General features: G+C 40.5%; 1 protein-coding gene across 1 annotated transcript in view; it reads right to left on the bottom strand.

The window, feature by feature from the left end:
* The window catches only part of LOC140493413 (kelch domain-containing protein 3), a 220787-nt gene that overhangs the window by 174869 nt on the left and 19678 nt on the right, over positions 1-26240 (bottom strand). Inside the window, exons 2-7 of the mRNA XM_072591833.1 lie at positions 25014-25080; positions 24056-24098; positions 18520-18598; positions 16394-16482; positions 5513-5659; positions 3091-3142 (exon numbers count right to left, since the gene is read on the bottom strand). Of these exons, the coding sequence (XP_072447934.1) occupies positions 3091-3142; positions 5513-5659; positions 16394-16482; positions 18520-18598; positions 24056-24098; positions 25014-25080 (477 nt within the window). The remainder of the gene's footprint in view (positions 1-3090; positions 3143-5512; positions 5660-16393; positions 16483-18519; positions 18599-24055; positions 24099-25013; positions 25081-26240) is intronic.

Here is a 26240-nt window from a genome sequence, read left to right as displayed (position 1 = left end):
CGACTGAAAGGGACCTTGACATTTCTGAGGACAGCATGAAACAGACTGATATGCTCGAACAGGTTGATATTTGGAAGGAGGATGTGCTGAAAGTTTGAAAAACATAAGGATAGATAAATCCCCTGGGCCAGATGGGATATACCCTAGGTTTCTACAGGAAGTGAGGGAAAAGATTGCTGTGGCTGTGGCAATGATCTTTGCTTTTCATTGTCCACTGGAATACTGCCAGATGATTGGAGGGTAGCAAATATTATTCCCTTGTTCAAGAAAGGAATAGGTATAATCCTGGGAATTACAGATAAATCAGTCTATGTCAGTGGTGGGCAAAGTTATTGGAGAGAATTCTGAGAGACAGGATTTATGATTATATGGAAAACCATAGTTTGATTAGAGATAACCAGCATGGCTTTGTGAGGGGCAGGTCATGCCTCACAAACCTTACGGACTTCTTTGAGGATGTGACAAACCACAGTGATGAAGGCTCAGCAGTGAATGTGGTTTACCTGAATTTTAGCAAGGCATTTGGTAAGGTTCCCATGGTAGCCTCATTCAGAAAGTAAAGATGCATGGGTTACAGGGAAATCTGGCCATCTGGATACAGAGTTGGCTGACTCATAAACGACAGAGCGTGGTGGTAGATGGTAAGCATTCAGCCTGGAGCTCAGTGATCAATGGTGCTCTGCAGGAATCATTTCTATGACCTCAGCGCTTTGTGATTTTTAGCAATGACTTGGATGAGGAAATGGAAGTGAATTAGTATGATGACACAAAGGTTGGTGGAGTTGTGGATAGTGTAGAGGGCTGTTGTAGGTTGCAATGGGACATTGACAGAATGCAGAACTGGGCTGATTCAATCTGGACAATTGTGAAGTCATTCACTTTGGAAGGTCCAACTTGAATGCAGAATACAGGGTTAAAGACTGGATTCTTGACAGTGTGGAGGAACAGAGGGATCTTGGGGTCCATGTACATAGATCCCTCAAAGTTGCCACCCAAGTTGATAGGGTTTTTAAGAAGGCGTAAGGTGTGTTGGCTTTTATTAACAGGGGGATTGAGTTTAAAGCTGCGAGGTTATGCTGCAGGTCTATAGAGCCCTGGTTAGACCACATTTGGTATATTGTGTTCAGTTCTGGTCGGCTCATTTTAGGAAAGATGTGGAAGCTCTAGAGACGGTATAGAAGAGGTTTATCAGGATGCTTCCTGGACTGGAGGGCATGTCTTATGAAGAAAGGTTTAGGGAGCTAGTGTTTTTTGCATTGGAGCGAAGGAGGATGAGAGGTGACTTGATAGAGATGAACAAGATGAGGAGAGGCATAGAGTGGAGAGCCAGGGACTTTTTCCCATGGCAGAAATGTCTATCATGAGGGAGCATAATTTTAAGGTAGTTGGAGGACGGTTTAAAGGGAGATGTCTGAGGTAGGTTCTTTATACAGAAAGTGGTGGGTACATGGAATGCACTGCTGGCAGTTGTAGTAAAGTCAAATACATTAGGGACACTTAAGTGACTCTTGGTAGGCACATGGATGATAGTAAAATGAAGGGTATGTAGTTTAGTCTGATCTTAGAGCAGGATAAAAGGCTGGCACAACATCGAGGGCCAAAGGGCCTATACTGTGCTGTACTGTGCTATGTTCTAGATAGTCTAGGACCAGAGGGCATAACCTCAGAAGAAAGACTGTCAATTTAAGACAGAGATGAAGAGGAATTTTTTTCTCTTAGACAGTATTTAGAAATCCTTGCCAGAGAGAACGCTGGGGCAGAATGCTTGTGCAAATTTAAGGCTGAGATAAAAGATTCTTGATCAGTTGGGGAATTGAGAGTTATGGGAAAAAGACAGGAAAGTAGATGTGAGGAAGGTGGTTGCATCAGCCATTGAATGGAACCAGAGTGAGAGGCCAAACATCCTTTACCTGTTCCTATTTCTTATGGTGTTATGGTCTTATGGATTGTGTCATGATCCTAGAATGTTGTTGGAGCTGCACTCGTTCAAGCAAGTGGAGAGTATTCCATTACACTCCTGACTTGTGCCTTGTACATGGTAGACAGACGTTTAGGAGTCAGAAGTTGAGTTACAAGCCACGGGTTCCCTAGCCACTGACCAGCTCTTGTTGCCATTGTAATTATATAGCTAGTCCAATTCAATTTCTGGTCAAAGTCATTTAGTTTCAGACTTGCACTCAATCCTTGAAGTTTAATTATTGCAGGGTTGTACCTTTCTCCATGAAGATGGACACAAAGTACTTCTTTATCCTCTTTGCCATTTTTGTATTATAAATTATAATTGTAACTCCCATGATGTTGATCGTGGTGATTCAGTACTAGTAATATCACTGAATGTCAAGAGGCGATGGCTCAACTCATTCTTCTTGGAGCCAGTTATTGACTGATACTTGTGCAGATAGCATATTATTTGCATTTAGTATTTAAAGAATTAATGCTCAGGGTACAAAATGACACGTTCTTTTAAGCCAAGAATACCCAATATGAAAAGCAGGAAAGCCAGAGCTAACAAGGGAAGTCAAGGATAACCTCAGATCAAAGGAGGAGGCTTAAAGCCTAAAAGGTTGCAAAGTTGAAGATAGGGAGAAAACAAACCCATCTGGTTAACTAATGCTCCTTAGAGAAGGAAACTGCCATCCTTACCTGGTCTGGCCTACATATGACTCCATACCTACAACAATGTGGTTGATTCTTAAAAGTCCTCTGGGATGGGTAATAAATACTGGCCTAGCCACTGACGCATAAAAGGATACATTTTTAAAAGAAATGGCTAACTCTCTGCCTGTAAATGCCCTCAGGCAACAAGCTTGCTCTTTGCTCTGATTGTATCTCAACTTCAGTATACACGATCTGGCAAAATATCCAACACCACTACCCCTACCCCTTCCCCTCCCCCACCACCACCTCAACAACAGTTGGGACAATGACCAAATATTTAGTGAAGAGTTACATTTTAAGAAGGAAGATATTTCTATGTTAAAATACTTTGATCAGAATGTTGATCACCTGGACTTATTTCACCATATTTATAATTTTTGCTATTTTATTTATGATGCTTTGTCAACTGATTAAGCTTAAACCAGAATGTACCTGGGAGCTGGAGTCAAGCCAACTGTTTTAACTGGAGTCCAAGTCAGAGATACTAAATAACATAAAACAGGTAGTTAGATCATTTAAAAAGAGCATGTAAGCAAGCAAATGTTTTGATTTGAAACAGCGACCTACAAAATGAGAATATTTAAAATTATTTTCAAAGCTATTTCTTATCTACCACATCAGTTTCAGTAACCTATATATGCTCATGCATCTTTAAATTGCAGACTGCAATTACCTTAATTCATAATTGGTAAAGTATTAGCTACTCTGGTCATAAAGACCTGGAAATACAGACCATAAGAAGATAAAGTTGCCACAGTCCTACTGGATTCTACATTAAAGTGGTGCTGGAAAAGCACAGCAGTTCAGGCAGCATCCGAGGAGCAGGAAAATCGACGTTTTGGGCAAACGTTGATTTTCCTGCTCCTCGGATCCTGCCTGAACTGCTGTGCTTTTCCAGCACCACTCTAATCCAGAATCTGGTTTCCAGCATCTGCAGCCCTTGTTTTTACACAGTCCTACTGGACCATAGGGCTGCTCTTTCATCAGACAGAGAGAGAGAGACTACTGGTGGTTTGACCTGAGAGTCACTACACATCTGGTGAGGGGAGAAATTAGAAGCTGGGGCCTTCATGGTAACCTCTGGTTTAACTGAATGCACGCTGTTGGCATTACTTTATATTGCAAACCAGCCATCCAGCTAATTACATTGCATTTATATAATGCGAGAAAATTTCAGAGAAAAAAAAACAGCAAAAACACCTAAACATAGCCTCTGTAATACAGTCCAACAGCAGACAAAATATCTGCCCTGTCTCATTTCTCAATTAGTTTGTTAAAATATGTGCTTGTTTGGATAGAACTATCTTCAATGTCAAGTTCTTTTTCAATCAAATGGTTGAAAAGGTTATCCACAAATGGATCTATATTTGCCTCTATGTTTGGGGTTTCTGCAGAAGCACATCAAGGTGGGACACATACATGCTAGATTTCCCCCACTCTGAATCTGGTGTATTTCCGAATGCCAATAAAGTATTTATAATGGAATGCCAGTGTGAATTGTTCTCTGTTTCAAGATTTCACCTCTGGGAAAGGAACAAAAGTTAGCTGCGCGGCACATGAAGAGAATATTACATATCCATTGTTTCAGAGATTCCAAATTCTCATTGATCTGCACTCAGTAAAGTAAATATCACCTTAGTAAGCTTTCCATAGTTCCGAACCACACTTAGATATATTGGGAGCCATGTTCAAGAGTAGAAGTTGCAAAAAAAAGGGCTACATCAGTTCAATAAAGCAATTCATCTTCACGAAAGCAATTTAGAGTTGGGTAATTTATATGCTGGCTTTACCAGCAATGCTCACACCACATGAAAGCAAGTACAAATGACTGGAACCTTTTTATAACTTTTGTCTAAATTACTTATAAGCATTTGTCCATTTTAGCAGATAAGCACTGAATGAATACTAATCGTTTCATTTTGCAAATGTAAAGGTGCATTCATTGTTTATTTTGAACAGATTAACATCTCTTATAAAACAGCAGACATAATCAATTAAAATGTATTATGTGTTCATATTGCCAATATCATGTATAGAAATTTCCAGAATCTCACAATTCAGCTAGGATGCAGCAAACCAAATTAAATGAACTTTGAGCTCCATAATGTGTTCTTATTTATGCATTTTACATAATTGGATGCATTTGCTGACCTCTCATCCCTAGTAAGGAGCTCTGTTCACAGATGAGTTTGGATATTGGTTTGCAAGGTTGCAGCATTTGAGTGTAATCAATTTTAAATATGCATTCCTTCGATTTGAAGGAATTTAAAATCACTAATAAAATCAATAATAACATTTAAAAGTAACTTTTCCAATGGTTCATCAAGTTTATTAACTAATTATCTAAACCATACAATATAGGAAGTCCAGGAGACAATGCATTTTATTCTCAGTTAGCTGCTGTTTGGTTAATATTATAGCAGAGGTGTTACAATTAATTTCTGAACTCCTAGTTTAGGGAGTGAAAAAAAGGAATTATCAAGCATTTAAACTCCCTATTATTATTTCATGATCATTGTTAAAGCAGCCAAAGCACTGTGGAAAAATGTTAAGACACCTGCTGAATTTGAATAAGTTTCAACACTGACTACTTGGATAAAACATGGAGTGATTAGTTGGGTGAATCCAGATGTAGTGATCATTTTGGTGATCAGAGGGCCCCTGTGAGAGTTAAACCTAGCAAAGACTTATAGGTTAATTTTGATGGTGAAATTATTGGAAAAGAAGATCTGGAGAGATGTAAAATACCATTGCTCCTACATTACCCATTTCTCTCTATTGTCCAAACTCAAATACAACTCTATTGTCTCTAGTGTTCCATTAATTGGGAAACATGATGCAGTACTCTACTAACCTGTGTTAAACATGAACAGGTTATCAGAAACGGCTCCATTCTGAATTCCACCGAAGACAAAAATGTTGTCGCCAACTAATGCTGCACTGTGGTTCAAAGTACATGGTGCAATGCCATTTATCTGCAGCTTCTCCCATGTTAAGGATTCTGAACAATTCAATAAAAAGAACATTAGAATTCTGCGTCTGGTTTAAAAAGGCAAGTCACGATGAAATCTTTCCAAATCAAGTTACTCCACAAAAGCTTTTCTCAAAATTTAATGTGGAGTTGTTTTGGGATGCAGTAAGTCACTTTGGTATTATTTGGACTTTAAAATGATGAGTTCAGCAAAATTTAAAAAGTATAATAATTGGTAATATATTTCATCACAATTTTTCCAAAGAGATTCTTGAACCATTCCGTGGATGAAATCAAAAACTATTTTCTGTTAATGTTAGGTAGGTTTCGGATTGATTATCACAATTCTATTAAAGAAGTATTTTCTTCACCTCTATAGGGTTTCATACATAATTTGAATTGTTAAGGAATTGAACAATTTGATTTCCAAATTAATGGCAAACCACTGTTTTGAATACATATAATTGATCTAAACCTGGAGTTACTCATTTAATGGTTTCATCGAAGACGGCAGTGTCTGATTTAAATGCGTGTCATTTGGTATAATGAAAAACAGGACATCCCCCTCACTCTGCTGAGCTCCCAAGCTTGGTTTTGGCAATTGTGATAAACGTGCATTTTTGATAGTTACATAGAGCAGCGTTTATAATTGTTTCTCAAGGTCATTCCTCTCCACATAGTAAAGTTGAGGGGAAATTGAACTTCCTTGGTGCCTTTCAGGCTCTCAGGGGTAAATGTGTTGCACTGAATCATGCAGACCAGGCAGGTTCAATTACTGGTCTAGGTATTGATCAGACCACAGCTGGAATACTGTGAACAATTTTGGGCTCTTACCAAAGGAAAAATATACTAGCATTGGAGACAGTCCAGACAAGGTTCACTGGGCTGATACCAGGTATGGAGGGACTGTCTTTCAAGGACAGGCTGTGTAGATTGGGCCCTTATGCACTGTCGGAGGTTGAGGGGTGACCTTATAGAGGTTTACAAAATTATGAGAGGCATGGATAGGGTAAATAGACAAAGTCTTTTCCCTGGGGTCAGGGAGTCCAGAACTAGAGGGCATAGGTTTAAGGTGAGAGGGGACAGATATAAAAGAGACCTAAGGGGCAACTTTTTCACACAGAGGGTGGTACACATATGGAATTAGCTGCTAGAGGATGTGGTGGAAGCTGGTACAATTGCAACATTTAAGAGGCATTTGGATGGGTATATAAATAGGAAGGGTTTGGAGGGATAGGGGCTGGGTGACGGCAGGTGGGACGAGATTGGGTTGGGATATCTGGTCGGCATGGACAGGTTGGACCGAAGGGTCTGTTTCCATGCTGTACATCTCCATGACTCTATGAATGAGAATAAACCTTTTTGAAACATACAGAATTCTTAGGGGACTTGTCATGGTAGATGTGGAGTGGTTATTTCTTCATGTTAGAGAATCTAGGATCACATAATCTCAGAATATCTCACATTTAAGACAGGGATAAGGAGGAACCTCTTCTGTCACAGGGTAATGGATGTCTGGAATTCCTTAATGCAGGGGTGATGTGCAAGAGCTAGTGTTGAACTGGGGCGGACCAAGCTAAAATATCACACAACACCAGGTTATAGTCCAATAGGTTTATTTGGAAGCACTAGCTTTTGGAGCGCTGCTCCTTCATCAGGTGGTTGTGGAGAATAATGTAATATTTTGTAAATTACACTTTGGAAATAGAACAGTCTGACTCAAGATTGTGATACGGTCAGATGAACTTCACACTTTTAATGCATGTCTGAGCTGAGATGTCACCTTTTGTTATAAAACTTTAAATTGTCTTGAGAAGGTGACTTAAAAGAAGTTTTGGGATTTACATATAAATGAACCAAAACCTGCAATCTATTCTAAAAGATGAAACACTTAACAACAATCCAGGTTCGTTCAATATATAATTCCAGTTGCATGACACCATAGTCTTTTGCTATAAATTCTGAGTCTTATAGTCTTATTTTCCACAACCTCCTGATGAAGGAGCAGTGCACCGAAAGCTAGCGCTTCCAAATAACCTGTTAGACTATAACTTGGTGTTGTGTGATTTTTATCTTACTGTAGGGAGCTATTGATGCTGGGTCACTAAGTATATTCAAGGCTCTGATCCACAGATTTTTAATCAGGAAGGGAATCAAGCATTGTCAGGAAAAGGCAGGAAAGTGAAAAAAGGATTATCAGGATTTTTATTATTATTGTTAGTACTATGAAGACTGAAAACAATAAATGCTGGAGACCACAGCAGGTCAGGCAACATCATTGGAGACAGAGCGAGCTAATGTTTTCAGTCTAGATAACTCTTCATCAGAGCTGGTATGAGATGTGAGTCTGTCCCTGTTGCTCAGGAGGAAAGTGGAAAGAGGAGCAGACCATTAGTCACTGGGGACTCCATAGTTAGGAGGTCAGATAGGATGTTCTGTGGGAAAGACAGAGAACCACAGTTGGTGTGTTGCCTCCCAGGTGCCAGGGTCTGTAATGTCTCTGACCATGTTTTTGGGATCCTGAGGGGGAGGTAGAGTAGTCCCAAGTCGTGGTCCACATAGGCACCAACGAAATAGGTAGGAAGAGAAATGGGGATTTAAGGTAGAAATTCAGGGAGCTAGGGTGGAAACTGAGAGCTAGAACAAACATAGTAATTACCTCTGGTTTGTTGCACATGCCATGTGCTAGTGAGGTGAGGAATGGGGAGAGACAGGAGTTTAACATGTGGCAACAGAGATGGTGCAGGAGGGAGGGTTTTGGATTCCTGGATAATTTGGGCTGTTTCTGAGGTAGGTGGGACCTCTACAAACAGAATGTTGTTTACCTAAACCAGAGGGGTATGAATATCCTGGGGGGGGGGGTGGGGGAAGGAATTTGCTAATGCTATTTGGGAGGGTTTAAACTAATTTAGCAGGGGGATGGGAACCTAAATTGTAGTTCCAGTATACAGAGGGTTGAGAGTAGTGAGGTCAGAAATAAGGTTTGAGAATCACAAGAGGGCATCAGCAAGCAAGAATTGGTTTGAAGTGTGTCCAGTTCAACGCCAGGAGCATCTGGAATAAGATGGGTGAACTTGCAGCATGGATTTGTACCTGGGATTTCGATGTTGTGGCCATTCCGGAGACATGGATAGAGCAGGGACAGGGATTCTTGTTGCAGGTTCTGGGATTTAGATGTTTCAGTGGGAACAGAGAAGATGGTAAATAAGGGGGAGGTGTGGCATTGTTATTCAAGGATGGTATTACAGTTGCAGGAAGATCGTTTGAGGACTTGTCTACTAAGGTAATATGGGCTGAGGTTAGAAACAGTAAAGGAGAGGTCACCCTGTTGCGAGTTTACTACAGGCCTCCGAATAATTCCAGAGATGTAGAGGAAAGGAAAGCAAAGTTAAGTTAGTTCTCGGTAGAAGCGAGAGTAACAGGTTAGTTGTTATGGGGGACTTTAATTTTCCAAATATTGACTGGGAGTACTATAGTTCGAGTAATTTAGATGGGTCAGTTTTTGTCCAATGAGTGCAGGAGGGTTTCCTGACACAGTATGTAGACAGGCCAACAAGGGGTGAGACCACATTAGATTTGGTACTGGGTAATGAACCCGGCCAGGTGTTAGATTTGGAGGTAGGTGAGCACTTTGGTAATAGTGACCATAATTCGGTTATATTTACATTAGCAATTGAAAGGGATAGGTATATACTGCAGGGCAAGAGTTATAGCTGGGGGAATACAATTACAATGCGATTAGGCAAGATTTAGGATGCATAGGATGGGGAAAGAAACAGCAGGGGATAGGCACAATTGAAATGTGGAACTTATTCAAAGAAAAGCTACTGTGTCTCCTTGATAAGTATGTATCTGTCAGGCAGGAAGGAATTGATCGAGCGAGGGAGCCATATTTTACTAAAGAAATTGAAGCTCTTGTCAAGAGGAAAAAGGAGGCTTATGTTAGGATGAGATGTGAAGACTCAGTTAGGGCACCTGAGAGTTATAAATTAGCTAGGAAAGACCTAAAGAGAGAAGTAAGAAGAGCCAGGAGAGGACATAAGAAGTTGTTGGCAAAAGAATCAAGGAAAACCCCACGGCTTTCGATAGGTATATCTGGAATAAAAGAATGACTAGAGCAAGATTAGGGCCAATCAAGGGTAGTAGTGGAAAGTTGTGCTTGAAGTCAGAGGAGATGGGGAAGTGCTAAATGAATATTTTTCATCACTATTAACACTGAAAAAAGATGATATTGTCGAGAAGAAGACTGACTAGATGGGATTGAGGTACACTAGGAGGAGGTGTTAGCAATTCTGGAAAGTGTGAAAATAGATAAGTCCCCTGGGCCGGATGGAATTTATCCTAGGTTCTAGGTTTCTCTGGGAAGACAGAGTGGAGATTGCAGAGCCTTTGGCTTTGACCTTTATGTCATCATTGTCTACAGGAATAGTGCCAGAAGGCTGGAGGATAGGAAATGTTGCTCCCTTGTTCAAGAAGGTGAGTAGAGACTACCCTGGTAATTATAGACCAGTGACCCTTACTTTGGTTGTGGGTAAAGTGTTAGAAAAGGTTATAAGAGATAGGATTTATAATCATCTAGAAAGGAATAAGTTGATTAGGGATAGTTAACATGGTTTTATGAAGAGTAGATCGTGCCTCACAAACCTTATTGAGTTTTTTGAGAAGGTGGATAAGGGTAAAGCGGTTGATGTGGTGCATATGGATTTCGGTAAGGTGTTTGATAAGGTTCCCCATAGTAGACTATCACACAAAATACAGAGGCATGGGATTGAGTGTGATTTCACGGTTTGGATCAGAAATTGACTAGGTGAAAGAAGACAGAGGTTGGTGGTTGATGGGAAATATACATCCAGGAGTTCAATTACTAGTGGTGTACTGCAAGAATCTGTTTTGGGGGCACCGCTGTTTGCCATTTTTATAGATGACCTAGATGAGGGAGTAGAAGGATGGGTTAGTAAATTTGCGGATGACACTAAGGTCAGTAGAGTTGTGGATAGTGACGAAGGATGTTGAGGGTTACAGAGGGACATAGATAAGCTGTAGAGCTGGACTGAGAGGTGGCAAATGGAGTTTAATGTGGAAAAATGTGAGGTGATTCACTTTGGAAGGAGCAACAGGAATACAGAGTACTGGGCTAAAGGTAAGATTCTTGGTACTGTAGATGAACAGGGAGATCTCTGTGTCCATGTACATCCTTTAAAGTCGCCACCCAGGTTGATAGGGTTGTTAAGCCGGCATACAGTGTGTTAGCTTTTATTAGTAAAGGGATTGAGTTTCAGAGCCACAAGGTCATGCTCCAGCTGTACAAAACTCTGTTGTGGCCGCAGTAGGAGTGCTGTGTACAGTTCTGGTCATTGCATTATATGAAGGATGTGGAAGCTTTGGAAAGGGTTCAGAGGAGATTTACTAGGATGTTGCCTGGTATGGAGGGAAGGTCTTACGAGGAAAGGCTAAGAGACTTGAGGCTGTTTTCATTAGAGAGAAGAAGGTTGAGAAGTGACTTAATTGAAACATAGAAGATAATCAGAGGGATAGATCGGGTGGACAGTGAGAACCCTTTTCTTTGGATGGTGATGGCTAGCACGAGGGGACATAGCTTTAAATTGAGGGGTGATAGATATAGGACAGATGTTAGAGGTAGTTTCTTTATTCAGAGAGTAGTAGGGGCATGGAATGGCCTGCCTACAACAGTAGTAGACTCGTCAACTTTAAGGGCATTTAAATGGTCATTGAATAGACAAATGGATGAAAATGGAATAGTGTTGGTTAGATAGGCTTCAGATTGTTGCGCTGACCTGTGGAACCATCGAGGGCCGAAGCGTCTGTACTGCACTGAAATGTTGTATATTCTATGTAAGACTCTATGTGTAGAGGAGGCAACGTTTATGCAATAGTGGGGTGGGGGCGCACAATAGTGGTGTGTCTAACTGTCAGACTTCAAAGAACTGACAGTCCCACTGGTGTGGGGGGAGGGGAGAGAGGACATGGTGACAGAATGTAACAAGTAAAGCTAAAAGAAAGGGAAGGAATGGAGTTGGTTCACAATTTGAAGGTATTGAATTCAGTCTTGAGTCCAGAAGGTTGTAAAGTGCCTATCTGAAGACGAGATGTTGTTCCTCCAGTTTGCACTGTGATTCACTGGAACACTGCAGCATGCTGAGGACAGACAAATGAGTGTGCGAGCAGGATGCTATGTTAAATTGACTGGCTACAGGAAGATTGGGGCCATGCTTGCACATGTTCTGCAAAGTGACCACCCAGTCTCCATCTGGATTCTCCAATGCGGAGTAGGCCACCTTGGGTGCAGCAAACACAATACTCAAGATTGGAGGAGGTACAGGTGAAATGCTGCTTCATCTGGAAAGACTGTTTAGACCCTTGGATGGCAAGCAGGAAGGAGGAATGGGCAGGTATTGCACCTTCTGCAGTTACAGAGGAAGGTGCTGTGGGAAGGGGGAGGGGTGATCGATGAATGATCCAGTGTGTCCCTGAGGGAATGATCTCTGTGAAATGCAGGTGGAGGAGTGAGGGGAAGATGCATTTGGTGACGGCGTTCTGCTGGAATTGTCCAAAATGTTGGAGAATGGTCCTTTGAACGTGGAGGCTGGTGGAATGAAAAGTGAGGCCAAGGGGTACCCAATCATGCTGTTGAGAGTGATGGGAAGGGCCAGGGCAGACGCATGGGTGACAGGTCGGAAGCAGTTGAGGGCCCTCTCAACACAGTGGGCGGGGAATCAGGTTATAGAAGAAGAAAGCCATATCAGCAGCATTGTTTCAGAAGGTGGCATCATCCAAACAGACACAGACACAGACACAATGTAGGCAAAGGAACTGGGAGAATGGGATGGCATCCTTGCAGGAAGTGGGTTGTGAAGAGCTGTAGTAAGGTAGGTATGGAAGTCAGTGGCTTTGTAGGATTATCAGATCAGCCAAGATGTCATTGAATGGCAGAGCAGACTCAATGGGCTGAATGGCCTACTTGTGCCCCTATGTCTATTGTCTCAATTCCACCTGGGTGAGATGGAATAATTATCAACAGCACTCCCCCATTAGCAAGAATTGCAGAAGACTAGTCTGCATGCAAGAAGGAAGACAAATGGAATTTTGGCATTTATTGCTGAAGAATACAGTATAAAAGTGTAACAAGGCATTAGTGAGACAGCACCTGGAGTACAATTTTGGTCCCCTTACTTGAGAAGGGATGTAGCTGTGTTGGAGGCAATTCAGAAGAGGTTCACTAGATTACAATCAGAGAGTCAGAGAGCTGTACAGCATGGAAACAGACCCTCCAGTCCAACTCATCCATGCGAATCAAATATCCCAAATTAATCAAGTTCCATTTGCCAGCATTTGGCCCATATCCCTCCAAGCGCTTCATAATTCATGTACCCATCCAGATGCCTTTTGAACATTGTAATTGTACTATCTCCACACCTCCTCTGGCATCTCATTCCATACACACACCACCCTTTGTGTGAAAAAAGTTGCCCCTTAGGTCGATTTTAAATCTTTCCCCTTTCACCTTAAACCTCTAGTTTTGGATTCTGCTATGCTAGGGAAAAGTCCTTGGTTATTCACCCTATCTACGCCCCTTGCAATTTTATAAACCTCTATAAGGTTACCCCTCAGCCTCCGACACACAAGGGAAAACAGCCACAGCCTATTCAGCCTCTGCCTCTCGCTCAAACCCTCTAACCCTGATAACATTCTTGTAAATCTTCTGAATCCTTCCAAGTTTCACAACAACCTTCCTATAACAGGGAGACCAGAATTGAACACAGTATTCCAAAAATAGCCTAACCAATGTCCTGTACAACCACAACATGATCTCCAAATTCTTACACTCAATGCACTAACCAATAAAGGCAAGCATACCAAATGCCTTATTCACTGCCCTGTCCACCTGCAACTTACTTTCAAGGAACTATGAACCTGTACTCTAAGGTCTCTTTGTTCAGCAACACTCCCCAGAACCTTACCATTAAGTGTATAAGTCCTGTCCTGATTTGCCTTTCCAAAATGCAGCACCTCACATTTATCTAAATTAAACTCCATCCGACATTTCTCATCACATCGGACCATCTAATCAAGGTCCCTTGAATTGTGAGGTAACCTACTTGGCTCTACACCACCAATTTTGGTGTCATTGGCAAAATTACTAAGCATATTTCCCATGTTCATATCTGAATCAATTACGTAAATGACAAAAACCAGTGGACATAGCACCGGTCCATGTGTACACCATGGTCACAGGTCTCTAGTCTAAAAAGCAACCCTCCATCACAACCCTCTGTCTCCTATCTTTGAGCCAATCTCATATCCAAATGGCTAGTTCTCTCTGCATTCCATGTGATCTAATTGATTCAGGAGATAAGGGGTTTGTCTAATGAAGAGATTGAACGGTTTAGGTGTATACTCTCTGGAGTTTAAAGTATGACAGGAGATCTAATTGAAGTATAAAAGATACTGAAGGGGATTGACAAAATTGATATACAAAATATGCTCCTTCATATGGGGCAATCTAGAATAAAAAGTCATAGTTTTAGGATAAGGGGTTGCAGATTTAAAACGAAATGAGGAGGATATTTCCTCACAAAGGGTCATTGATGTGCGGAATTCACTCCACCGAAGTGTGGTGGATGCTAGGATACTGAATAAATTTGAGGAGATTGATAAATTTTTAATTCAGTAATTGGTTATGGACAGCAGGCAGGAAAATGAAGTTGAGGCAGAGATGAAATTTGTCATTACTATATCAAATGGCGGATCAGGCACGAGGGGCTCAATTGCCTGCTCCTACTCTTAGCTCTTATGATCATAAGAGTAAACGTAAAATGGTTACCACAAATTGCTGTTCATAGCAGCATGTTCGGCAGTACCAGGCAACAGCTCTAAGTCGCCTGCTTTGGGGAAGGCCCGTCGAGTTATGTAGTGGCCAGGGGTGGCCTTTCTCAGGATTGAAGATACCTGGGGATGAAATCCCATCCTCTGAGAACTGCCTGTGAATCAGAGTGCTGGCTTCCCCATTCCTGTTGCTGGGTCCCTCCATCAGACACTTGCTTGAAGGAACCCTATGGGGTCCAAAAAAGATTGGCTTTTCAGGCTTCCCATGAAGTCTCCATCCTGCCTGTCTCTGGTTGAATTAATTTCACACTTAAGGGTTTCAATTCACAGTGGCGCAGGAAGGCTGTCCACTAGCATCTCCAGCCCAGACTTAATCAGGACATTGCCAATAAGATAGCAAGAACATACCAGCATGTTCCCATCTTCCAAATGCATTACATTGCATTCTTCATTACTGAAGGCTTGTATGCAAGCTCCTTGACATGGAGTTGCTTATCTCAAAAACATTAACAAAATGTGAGAAAATGATCAAAGAAAACTATAAAACATTGAACAGTAATTTTCAAAAATGTCTCTTGAGATAATGACACTCCGTCTCCTAACATAGTGTCCTCAAATTGGAGCAAAGGAAAACAAGAATAGATAAAGCTATTCATTTACCAACAAGAGAAAGCCACTTATAAATAACCTCAATTCTCAAAGGTAACGAAGCAAAATTTAAAATATTCACGTTCACAAATCTAGTCATCTGATGCCCTCCACATATACTGGGATTCATTTTAAAGGGGAAGGAGAATTGGTTGAAAGTTGACACTCTCCATGCAATCCCACACCATAGCTGTAAGAGGCTGCGAGTGGGTTAAGTCGGTTTACCATGGGACTTCTGCTCCTCTGTAGAATGAAGTACTGCCCTTGGGAATAGTGGTGCCAGAACTCTCAGCAGTATTGGAACTGAAGGATGAAGCGGAATCATAATGGTCGTAAACAGTCAGGTCTCAGGATTTTGATGTGGGAGTCTAGGGAGGGGTGGGGGTAGTTCTGTCAGAAAGGCAATGCAAATTAAATGGGCATGTCACTGATCATGCATTAAATGATGTACTGCTTTCCCTTCCCAGTTGCCTTTCCACCTCAATTTTTTTACTTACTCCAATAAAAATAGCCTATCATTTCTGCCTGACTGCACGGATTAACTGTATTTTGATGTGAGCAGCTTTTTATTAAATCAATAGGCTTGTTAACAAGCCTAAGTAACTCTGAATTATTGTTTCAATGTGCCTGATCGGCTGCTGATTTTGGCACCCAGCACTTAACTTATTATGTGTTCGAACTGAGGAGTGAGCCAGGTAATCGATAGAATCCAAAAGAACTGCAGGGTGCTGTAAATCATAAACAAAAACAAAGATTGCTGGAAAAGCTCAGCAGGTCTGGCAGCATCTGTGAAAAGAAATCAGAGATAACTTTTCCGATCTGGTGACCCTGCCTCAAAATTGAATGTAAAAGTGATCATTATTGCTGCTATGCTGATCCTGCTGCCATCTCTTATGAGAGGGTCATGAAGGTGGCAAGGTGGTAAGAAGGTTGAATGGGAGAGAATAGAGTGCAATGGGCAGAAGAAAGCTGCTACTGACAGGTGAAAGGAGGAGAAAGATAGAGGTTGTGAATGGCCATGCAGCCCAACATTGTTCTGCTTCTATTACTGAACTTGCTGTCAATGTAATCTATGTGGTCTTCACTTCTTTTATAAATTCTATTCATTCTGTGAGAAACAATATCTAAACCTTAAGTATTTTCATAATTGCCATTTTAGAACCGGCAATAATTTCAATTAAGAACTAGGTGATTTGTACAAATTACAACAATTATGAAGAAGTTTAAACTTCAAAAGGTAAAAGGTGAGAAATAAATTTGGTATAAACTCACCTATATCAAAACAATACATTCCAGGTAAGCATTCTTGTACAAGGTGGTGAGACCGGCCTCCAAACAAATAGACTTTTCCTTTCATAACACTTAAAAACAAAGTTCTTATTTAAACTTGTGCAAAAGTTGAAATAGCTTGCTACTGTATTTAACTTTACATAACTTTAAGTGCAAGAAAAGCCGGAGGCGAGCAGATAATGCAGGAAGAGTAAATTTTTCAAACATAAGCAAAGGGATTGCAACATGGAAGGCTTATTTTATCTTCAATAAAGGGAATGGGAAATAAAAAGAAGGGTAAAAAATGTTACCTACTTAATTTAATGCCAAGTTGCCAACAAATTGCTTCAAGCCCAGATGTATAAATTAGTTTTAGTTGATATATATTATTAGAAATTATAAAATCATAGAATCATACAGTGCAGAAGAAGCTGTTCAGCCCATTAAGTTTGGACCACTAAAGTTAAACTAAACCTTCACTCGTCCCATTTTCCAGCACTAGGCATGCGGTCCTGAATCTGGATTAGTGGTGCTGGAAGAGCACAGCAGTTCAGGCAGCATCCAAGGAGCTTCGAAATCGACGTTTCGGGCAAAAGCCTTTCATCAGGAATAAATGATGAAGGGCTTTTGCCCGAAACATCGATTTCGAAGGTCCTTGGATGCTGCCTGAACTGCTGTGCTCTTCCAGCACCACTAATCCAGAATCTGGTTTCTAGCATCTACAGTCATTGCTTTTACCTATGTGGTCCTGAATGTTATGACATTTAAAGTGCTCATCCAAGTGATTTTTTTTAAAAGGTTGTGAATGTATCTACCTCAATTACTGTCCCAGGCACTGCATTCCCCGCCTCTGCGTGATTTTTTTTTCTCAAATCCTCTCTAAACCTCTTGCCTTTCACCTTAAAATTACACCCCCTGTTATTGACCTTTCGACTAAGGGGAACAGCTGCCTTCTATCCACTTTGTCCATGTTTGTTTAATATCAAATTTAAAAACAAATTTGGAGGAATACTCATAGAATCAAAGAATGATTCCAGATCAAAGTGAAACCATTTGGCCCTGCTAGTCTTTTGAACCAAGAGATTTCACTTGATGTCACTCCACTGCCGTTTCTCTCTTGCCCTGCAAATATTTTCTTTTCAGAGTTAAGCAACACCATAATTTGTAATACCTTGCAGGAATCTGTTTTTATTTAGAGAAAGGAGTAAGATATTTATAATAAAGGAGATAGCTTAGCTGAAGACACCTGACATTTACACCGATCCCCTGTCTCTTTCACTCACACCCTTTTTCAATCATTTTCAACAGAACTGAAAGCAACACAACTACCATATCTGCTAAAACAAACTATTCTTGCAATGAAAATGAACAAGAAATTAATCAGGTAACATATTCTGTTCAATATATTCAAAATCACAAATTCCATAAAACAAAAATAATAAAGGCTCAGTTTTCACTTGCTGGTTGAAAAGAGCTCCCAAATGACATGTGATTAAGTGGTCATTTCAAGACAAATGACATCTCAGAGCTTGGCTCCTGACAAAGAAGCAGCTATTTTGACTGTCCATCATGGTGGCATTAGCTGTATCATTGCACGATTAATGTGAATGAACCTTGCTTCCTGCACAAATTTTCAATCTCATTTGCTGCTGGTAGCAGTAAATGCAAACGTGCCAATGCCAGTATCCAAGTGGCTTTATATGCAAATCAATTTGTCCACTTTTGTTGTCACTAGTGATTATTGTAAGATGATAATACTGGTTAGATTTTGCTCCAAACTCAGCAATTACCATCACAACAAATAGCTTGACTCCTGCTCCACCGAGAACTAGAACTGAACCTGTCTGTAACTAACTCCATCAATATTCCTGACTCCATGAAATGGACAGAAATTAATGATATTGAAAATTATATAAACCCATTCCACTTAAGACCTTCAGAACAAAAGGGAGATACTTTGATGCTGGCGGTGCAAAAGTAAGTTGAAGCCAGCTGTAGACAGGCGCTTTTTTTGCTGTTATTACTCCCCGCAAATTATGTTGTGAAGGCAACAATCTTCGTCAGTACAATCAGATAGCCAGTCAGTATCCTATTGTTAACCATTTCACTAATCCCATGTTCTCTCTTACCACATGGAATGCCCTTCTCTGGAAGATGGAATGTATCCACTTTGTGGTATTATTTCCCAAGTTAGATCAGAAGGAGTTACTGTTATAAAAAGAAACCATATTACTAAATAACACTGCAAATTTTACAAGTACCAAGAGTCATTTTGTTATTGTAAACATCACAGCTTTAAGGCCATTCATTGATTCTGTTTACCATCAACAACATCAGCTGCATGGACTCATTTGAAACTAATTTTAAAAATGCAATGCTCATTGAGTCAATTAATGTGTTGCGTGATATAGATTAGATTACTTACAGTGTGGAAACAGGCCCTTCGGCCCAACAAGTCCACACTGCCCCGCCGAAGTGCAACCCACCCATACCCCTACATCTACCCCTTACCTAACACTACGGGCAATTTAGCATGGCCAATTCACCTGACCTGCACATCTTTGGACTGTGGGAGGAAACCCACGCAGACACGGGGAGAATGTGCAAACTCCACACAGTCAGTCGCCTGAGGCGGGAATTGAACCCGGGTCTCTGGCGCTGTGAGGCAGCAGTGCTAACCACTGTGCCACCATGCCACCCTATATATATATATACATATATATAGAGAGAGAGAGAGAGAGAGAGAGAGAGAGAGAGAGAGAGAGCGAGAGAGAGAGAGAGAGAGAGAGAGAGAGAGAGAGAGAGAGAGAGAGAGAAGGAATGTGTCAAATTCATAGCATTCCAAGAAATGTATAGCACTAAACAAAGCCACTTGATCCATCATGTTCATGCTGGCTGACGAGAAAGCATTCAGCAAATTTGCCAAATATTTCTTAAATGTCCTGAGGGTTTCTCCCTCTACCACCCTTTCAATCACACCCCTGACTGACAAAGTATATCTCATAAATGCCCCTATCTCTCATATTGAATCAATATCTGGTGGTCATGGCCTCTCAACCAAGTTGGACAGAGTTTCCTTTCAACTCTAACTCGACCCCTCATAATTTTATATACTTCAGCGGTGTCCTCTTTAGCCTCTTCTGTTCCAATGAAAACTCTAACCTGTCCAATCTTCCATCTTACTCTCCAGACCCAGGCAGCAGCCCTGTAAAGATGCTCTGTACTCTGTCCATATCTTTAGGATAGTACAGTGATCAAAACTGCATGAAGTATTCTTGATGTAGCTTAATCATTATTCATACAGTTCCGTATTAACCTCCTAGACTTTATATTTCATTCCTTATCCAATGAGGCAAGTAACCCAAATACCTTATTTACAACGATTCCTATGTGACCAGCCACTTTTAGAGGTCCATACACATGCATGCCAAGGATTCACTAAACCTCTACATTTCTCAATATACATTAATTGTGCATTCTCTTGCTTTGTTAGCTACCCTCAAAAAAACCTCGCATTTCACTGGATTGAACACCACTTACCATTGTCTGTCAACCGTATCTAGTCCATTGATTTCTTCAAACAGTCTAATTTTCTTCTTTATTTTCAACCACATGGTCCATTTTTGTACTGCCTGCAAGCTTCTTAATCATACCCCCTACATTCAAGTCCAAGTCATAGATGCATATCAGAAAAAGCAAGTGTACCCATACAGTGCGCTGTTGAACCCCACAGAAAACAGACTTTGGGTCACAAAAACTGACCACCACCTTTTGCTTTCTGTGAAAGAAGGTGCTGTTCAGTCTTTTACAAATCAAGGAGTAGTCTAACAAAGGAATCAGAAAAACGGAAGACATTAAATTTGAAATCTATTGTCAATAATGACTAGTAATATATGCCATAGTTAACGAGGAACCTGTAGACACAAGGTACTTGAACCTACAGAAAGATTTGACAAGCTACCACCTAAAATTATTGCTCAAAGTAGGAACTCATGATGAAGTGGTAACATATAAGCATGGATAGAAGATTGGCTGACACACACAAAACTGGAAATATGCAGAATAAGTCGCTTTCTGGTTGGCAGGATGTGACAAGTTCCGCAGGGGTCTGGGCCAGGACCTCAGCATTTTACAACTTATATTAATACTTTAGTTGAAAGCCCAGATCTCTTTCCTTATGCCGCAAAGATAGATAGGAATGTATGTTGTGAAGAGGACAAAAAGAGAATAAAGATGGATGTGAATAGGTTGAGTGAGGGGACAAAAAATCTGACAAATGGAGTATGACATGATACAAAATTTAGCAGAAAGAATGAAAAAGCAGAGTATTACTTATGTGGATAAAAATTGATGAATTCTGAGGTGCAGCAGGATCTAAGTATTCTAGTATCTAAGTCACAAAAAGATAGCATGCAGGTACAAGAATCAATTAGGAAGGTGAATCGGAAGGTATTCTTTATTATAAGAAGAAATGAGCATTAATGTAAGGTCTCCTCTACACTGGGGCAAACAGACTGGGTGACCGCTTTGCAGAATATCTGTGCTTTGTCCACAAAAATGACTCAGAGCATCCAGTTGCCTGCCATGTCAACACACTATCAAGTTCCAATGCCAACATTTCTGCCTCAGGCCTGCTGCAGTGCTCCTTGCAGCCTTCAGGATTCAGTATCAAATATTATAATTTTAGAACCTGAACACCTCCTTCCATATTTTTACTCATTCTCACAACCCAGATTCATAGAATCATAGATTCTGTATAGTGTGGAAGCAGGCTATTCGGCCCATTGAATCGACACCAACCCTCTGAAAAGCACCCCACACAGACCTGCGCCCCTTATCCTATCCCTTTTACCCAGTATTTCCCATGACTAATGCATCTAGCCTGTGCATCCCTGGACACTCTGGGGGCATTTTGCATAGCCAATCCATATCTTTGGACTGTGAGAGGAAACCGGACCACCCAGGCTAGAGTGTGCAAACTCCACATAGACAGTCGCCCAAGTTTGGAATCAAAGCCGGGTCTCTGGTGCTGTGAGGCAACAGTGCTAACCACTGAACCACAGTACCACCCCCACCCCAGAATTTTGTCATGACATGGGTTTGCTTTCAGCACAGCTAAAAAGGATAAACAGCTAAAAAAAGCACAGCAGGTCAAGCGGCATCAGAGAAGAAAGTGACTTAGAGACAAAAACAGAAATTGCTGGAAAAAATTCTGCAAGTCTGGCAGCATCTATGGTCAGAAATCAGAGTTAATATTTTACTCCAATTTCTCTCTGCAGATGCTGCCAGACCTGCTGAGCTTTTCCAGCAAATTTTATTTTTGTCTCTAATTTACAGCATTTACAATTCTTTCAGTTTTTATTAAGGATGGGACAGTCTGTGCAGTTTGATCCTTGTAGCTGGAGTTACAATGACAGACAATCAGAGAGGTAATGACGTAAACAAACAATATGCTGCTGAATGTGAATTTCTATTTCCAATTAAGTGTCACCTGTACCATCCAGAAGCCCTCAGAAACTTTTATTTTGTTTCTCTCCTCTGCCTTGCACTGTGAGGGGCTATTTGTTGCTGGCAGGGATGCCCTAGTGCATAGTTGAGATCCTAATTTGGCATGGGCAACATAAATCCCAGAAGGTCCCAGCAGTGGCAATTACCTCCATCACTCGTGGGCATGTAATAGCACAAGTGCAGCAGCACAGAGGCATGGTGCATACATAATGAGGTGAACAGTGGAAAATTATGTGAGATGTTTACTCGAGCTCATATAGAGAAACCCTCCATGATACTCCCTGAAATTGACACTAAGCTGATTTATGGTAAAGTTCAGCCCATTAACTAAATTTGTCATTTACCGGTGAGATACAAAAAGGTGGACACGATATTGAATGATGAAATGAGCAATGAGTTAATTGCATTCAAATGAAAGAAAGGATATGTGGAACAATCTAAATGAATTGAAGGGGGAAGAAGATCTGACGTGCAAACTCCACACAGGCGACTGACTGTGTGGAGTTTGCACGTTCTCCCCGTGTCTGCGTGGGTTTCCTCCGGGTGCTCCGGTTTCCTCCCACTGTCCAAAAATGTGCAGGTCAGGTGAATTGGCTATGCTAAATTGCCCGTAGTGTTAGGTAAGGGGTAGATGTAGATGTAGATGTAGATGTAGGGGTATGGGTGGGTTACGCTTCGGCGGGGCGGTATGGACTTGTTGGGCCGAAGGGCCTGTTTCCACACTGTAAGTAATCTAATCTAATCTAATCTCTGGTCTGGATCAATTCTGTCCATGTATTTAAAAGAAGTGAGGGAAGAGATGGCAAAGGCATGAGTAAACATGCCTAATATTTTATTGGAAAAAGATGTTGTGCCAGAAGATTGGTTCACAGTTTAAGAAGGTAACAACATGCCGAGGAAATACAGAACAATCACTTTAACATCAATCATAGAAAAATAATATAATTCCTATTAAAGGAAATAATTGAAAACCCCCTAGAAATTAAAAATAGATTAATAATTAGGGACCAGGGATTTCAAAAGGTAAAATCTTGTCTGACTAACCTTGTTTTGTTTTTGCTGTTGCATGGTCTCTGGCCTTTCGAGGCTCTGTCATTGAATATGTTAAAGGAAACACTTTGATAGATTTTTGATCAACAAAGGCATCATGGACTACGGGTAACAGTGAGAAAAGTGGAGTTAACGGCCCAGTCAGACCAGCCATTTTATCAAAAGATGAGGCTGGCTCAAACAGCCTACTTATGTGTTTCTATGTATCCTTTTTGAGGAGGCAAGAGAGGGAATTGACAATGGTGACGCAGTAGATCTAATTTATCAATTCCACTTGATATCTCCTCAAATAAGCATGGTTCTAATCAGAACTTTATTTCAGCAAAATCAATAAAAGGGACCATCCGATTGCCATGATAATTCATCTAGTTCACAAATGTCCTTAAAGGAAGGAAATCTGCTGTTTTTACCTTGTCTAGCCTTTAAGTAATTCCAATTCCTTTACCTTAAGCTAGTCTCCTTGACCACTTTCATTCGCTCCTAGCAATCTGTGAGCTGACTACTATCAGGGACAATTGATCCAGTAAACTTTCTTCCTCTGTCAGCCTTCAGAAATCATCTAGCTGACTCTCATATAAACAACTATCTGCTTGGTCCTCTGACTCAGCATCAGACAACATAGAATATTTGCCTAGAAGTGGTATTTCTAATCATCAATGTCAATCATTTGTATCTGAGCCTGATTACCGCAAATGCTATTTGTCTACTTTACATTAGGTCACGAGCTACTATTACTTGAAAAATAAACTGACTTATCAAAATTAAAATGCAGAAAGATCATTGCATCAAAATGAGTATCAACAATAATGGTGTCTAGATTTCTGCGAGTATCCAGTTTAGCAACTGCCAGATCTCTCCCTGTGTCGCTCTGCTGTCTTTGGGAGAGGCCTCTGACCTCCACTGAATAACTCCCCCACAATGATTCAAATGAGATTAAGAGCATATCCAGTGGAGAGGTACAGGACCAAAGCTACACTTTATAACGTGACTCTTAGCAACTGCAGATCACCAGAATAACATATAATAAAGCAATTGCAGTTTTAAATAAACTATTCATTATTTCATATTTGTTTAAATAGTTAAAAGATAATCATTATAGCTACATACCTGTAAGCATGTAGAAGTCACTAAAATACTTGGGCTGCTCACCCTAAAAATGAAATTATTGTTTCAGAATTATATTCAAACATTTCATAGTGATATATCTGTATCATTACATATTACAACTGAAGTGTTAACTTTTCTGAGTGCTGAATATCTTACTAACTTTTTCAGCATATTCTGTTTTTATTTCTACACCTATGGTTTTGTTTTCTCCTTAAGAAAGAAATGTAATCTGTAGCTTCTAAAGAAATCTAAAAATATTCTATTCAAATATGTAAACCATTTTTGTTATTGAGCTAGCTCTTACTCAACTCCCTTGACAATTGATGTCAATTCCCCGGTCAGGAAAGTTTCAGCTTAAGGAAAAAAATAGAAATCAAAAATGATCTCTGCTCCTAATTGCTATTTCATGCCCTTTACTAAAAACGAGAAAAAGTAAAAGTAAGAAAGATGATTTAGTGGCAATAGTGATAAACAAATGCTGCATAGTGTCAGAAAACAGTATGAATTATCAATATGGTTATAATTCAGTTTAAAAACATGATTTAACCATATTAATAATGGTATGTTAAAGGCCTCCAAATCAAGGGGAAAGGAAATTGAAGGGAAAATTTGGAATTTTTTGGAGAGATGAATGCAAACAATAAACTTATCATTGAGAGATTTTTGTTATTGACAGAGTAAAAAGAATGATATATTTAAAATGTGTACAGAGTCCATCAAGCAGTATGCCAGCAGTCCTATGATAGCAAAGGTGTTGCTAAATTTGGTTATGATTAATGCAATACTGTAAATCAGAGTTAACTGAATTTGAGCCTGTTTGGGGCAGTGGTTAAAATATGACAAGGTTTAAGATCCAACTAGAAAGACAGAAAGTCAGTCCAAAAACTAGAATCTTAAATAAACGTTATCTTGAAATACACTGAATAGAAATGAAAGTAACACCGGCAAGATTACTCACTTTCATACTGGCACAGCCTCCAAATATGAATGCAATGTTTCCAGCAACTGTCAATCCATGGCCATACCTACAAATGACAAAACTTAATTTTAAAGATTGCCTTGACAAAAAAAAATTAAATTACATATGGGTAGAAGACAAAGATGGATGCCAGAGTGGATTGGTTCATGTTATTTTGTGAGTTTGCAACTTTACACCCTGGAGATATTTCTATTATTTCATGGAATGTGGACATCATTGGCTAGACCAATATTTATTGCCCGCCCTTAATTATCCTGGAGAAGGTGTTGGTGTGCTGTCTTCTTGAGCTGCGGCAATCCTTGGATGTAGGAACTCCCAGAATGCTATTGGGAAAGAGGTTCCAAGAATGCTTATACAGTTCCAAATCAGAATGGTATGTGGTTTGGTGGGAAACTTGAAAGTTGTGGTTTTCCACACGTCTGCTGAACTTTTCCATGTACATGATATTGGTACAAGTATGGAAGGTGTTGTTGGGGGAGCCTCATGAGTTGTGCAGAGCACCTCGTAGATAGCACACATTGTTGCCACTGAGCATCAGTGGTGAAAGGAATGAATGTTCAAGGTGGTGGATGGGGTGTCAAATAAGAGGAAAGATTTGTCTCAAAAGTACCTGTTATGTGTGTAGTTGGGAATGCATGCTGTCCCTTTACGAGAGTGGGTCAGATGACAGGAGGGGAAGCTTTGGGTCAGTCTAGGTCTTACTGCATAGCTGTAAAGACATAAAATAAATTGTTCCTGGTTCAAGTTCGACAGGCCTACCACTTGGTCTTTTTATAATTTCTAAATTGACCTAAATAACCAAAGAGGCTAAGTCACAGTCCATTAACCATTTCTGTAAGGGAGGGAGGAGATCAAACATCACTAAGACTTTAAAAATGGTGCGAAATTGAAAACATAATGTGATGGACTTGCTGGGAGACAGACCAAAATGTCAAGGGAAGTGGTCATGATGGGACAGTCGATGCCGGAGTAGAAAGGGTGTTCACATGGTGATTGTGAGGTGACTCAGTTTGAAGCAAATGGCTGAAAAGGGGATACTAACTTGGGAGCTTCCTAAAATCATCACTGAAAGTGTTCACTGAGGAGACTCAGGTTGTAAGTGGCCACTGGCTACCTAGACACAAGTGGCAAGAAAATAGTGGTGGACCAATTTGTTGTGATGGGATTGTTCAAGAAACAGACAGCAAGTTGGATTCTGTATACTAA

This window comes from Chiloscyllium punctatum, chromosome 2 (genome assembly GCF_047496795.1).
Source record: "Chiloscyllium punctatum isolate Juve2018m chromosome 2, sChiPun1.3, whole genome shotgun sequence".
In the NCBI taxonomy this organism is placed as follows: Eukaryota; Metazoa; Chordata; class Chondrichthyes; order Orectolobiformes; family Hemiscylliidae; genus Chiloscyllium; species Chiloscyllium punctatum.
This window is presented reverse-complemented; position numbering and strand designations above follow the sequence as displayed.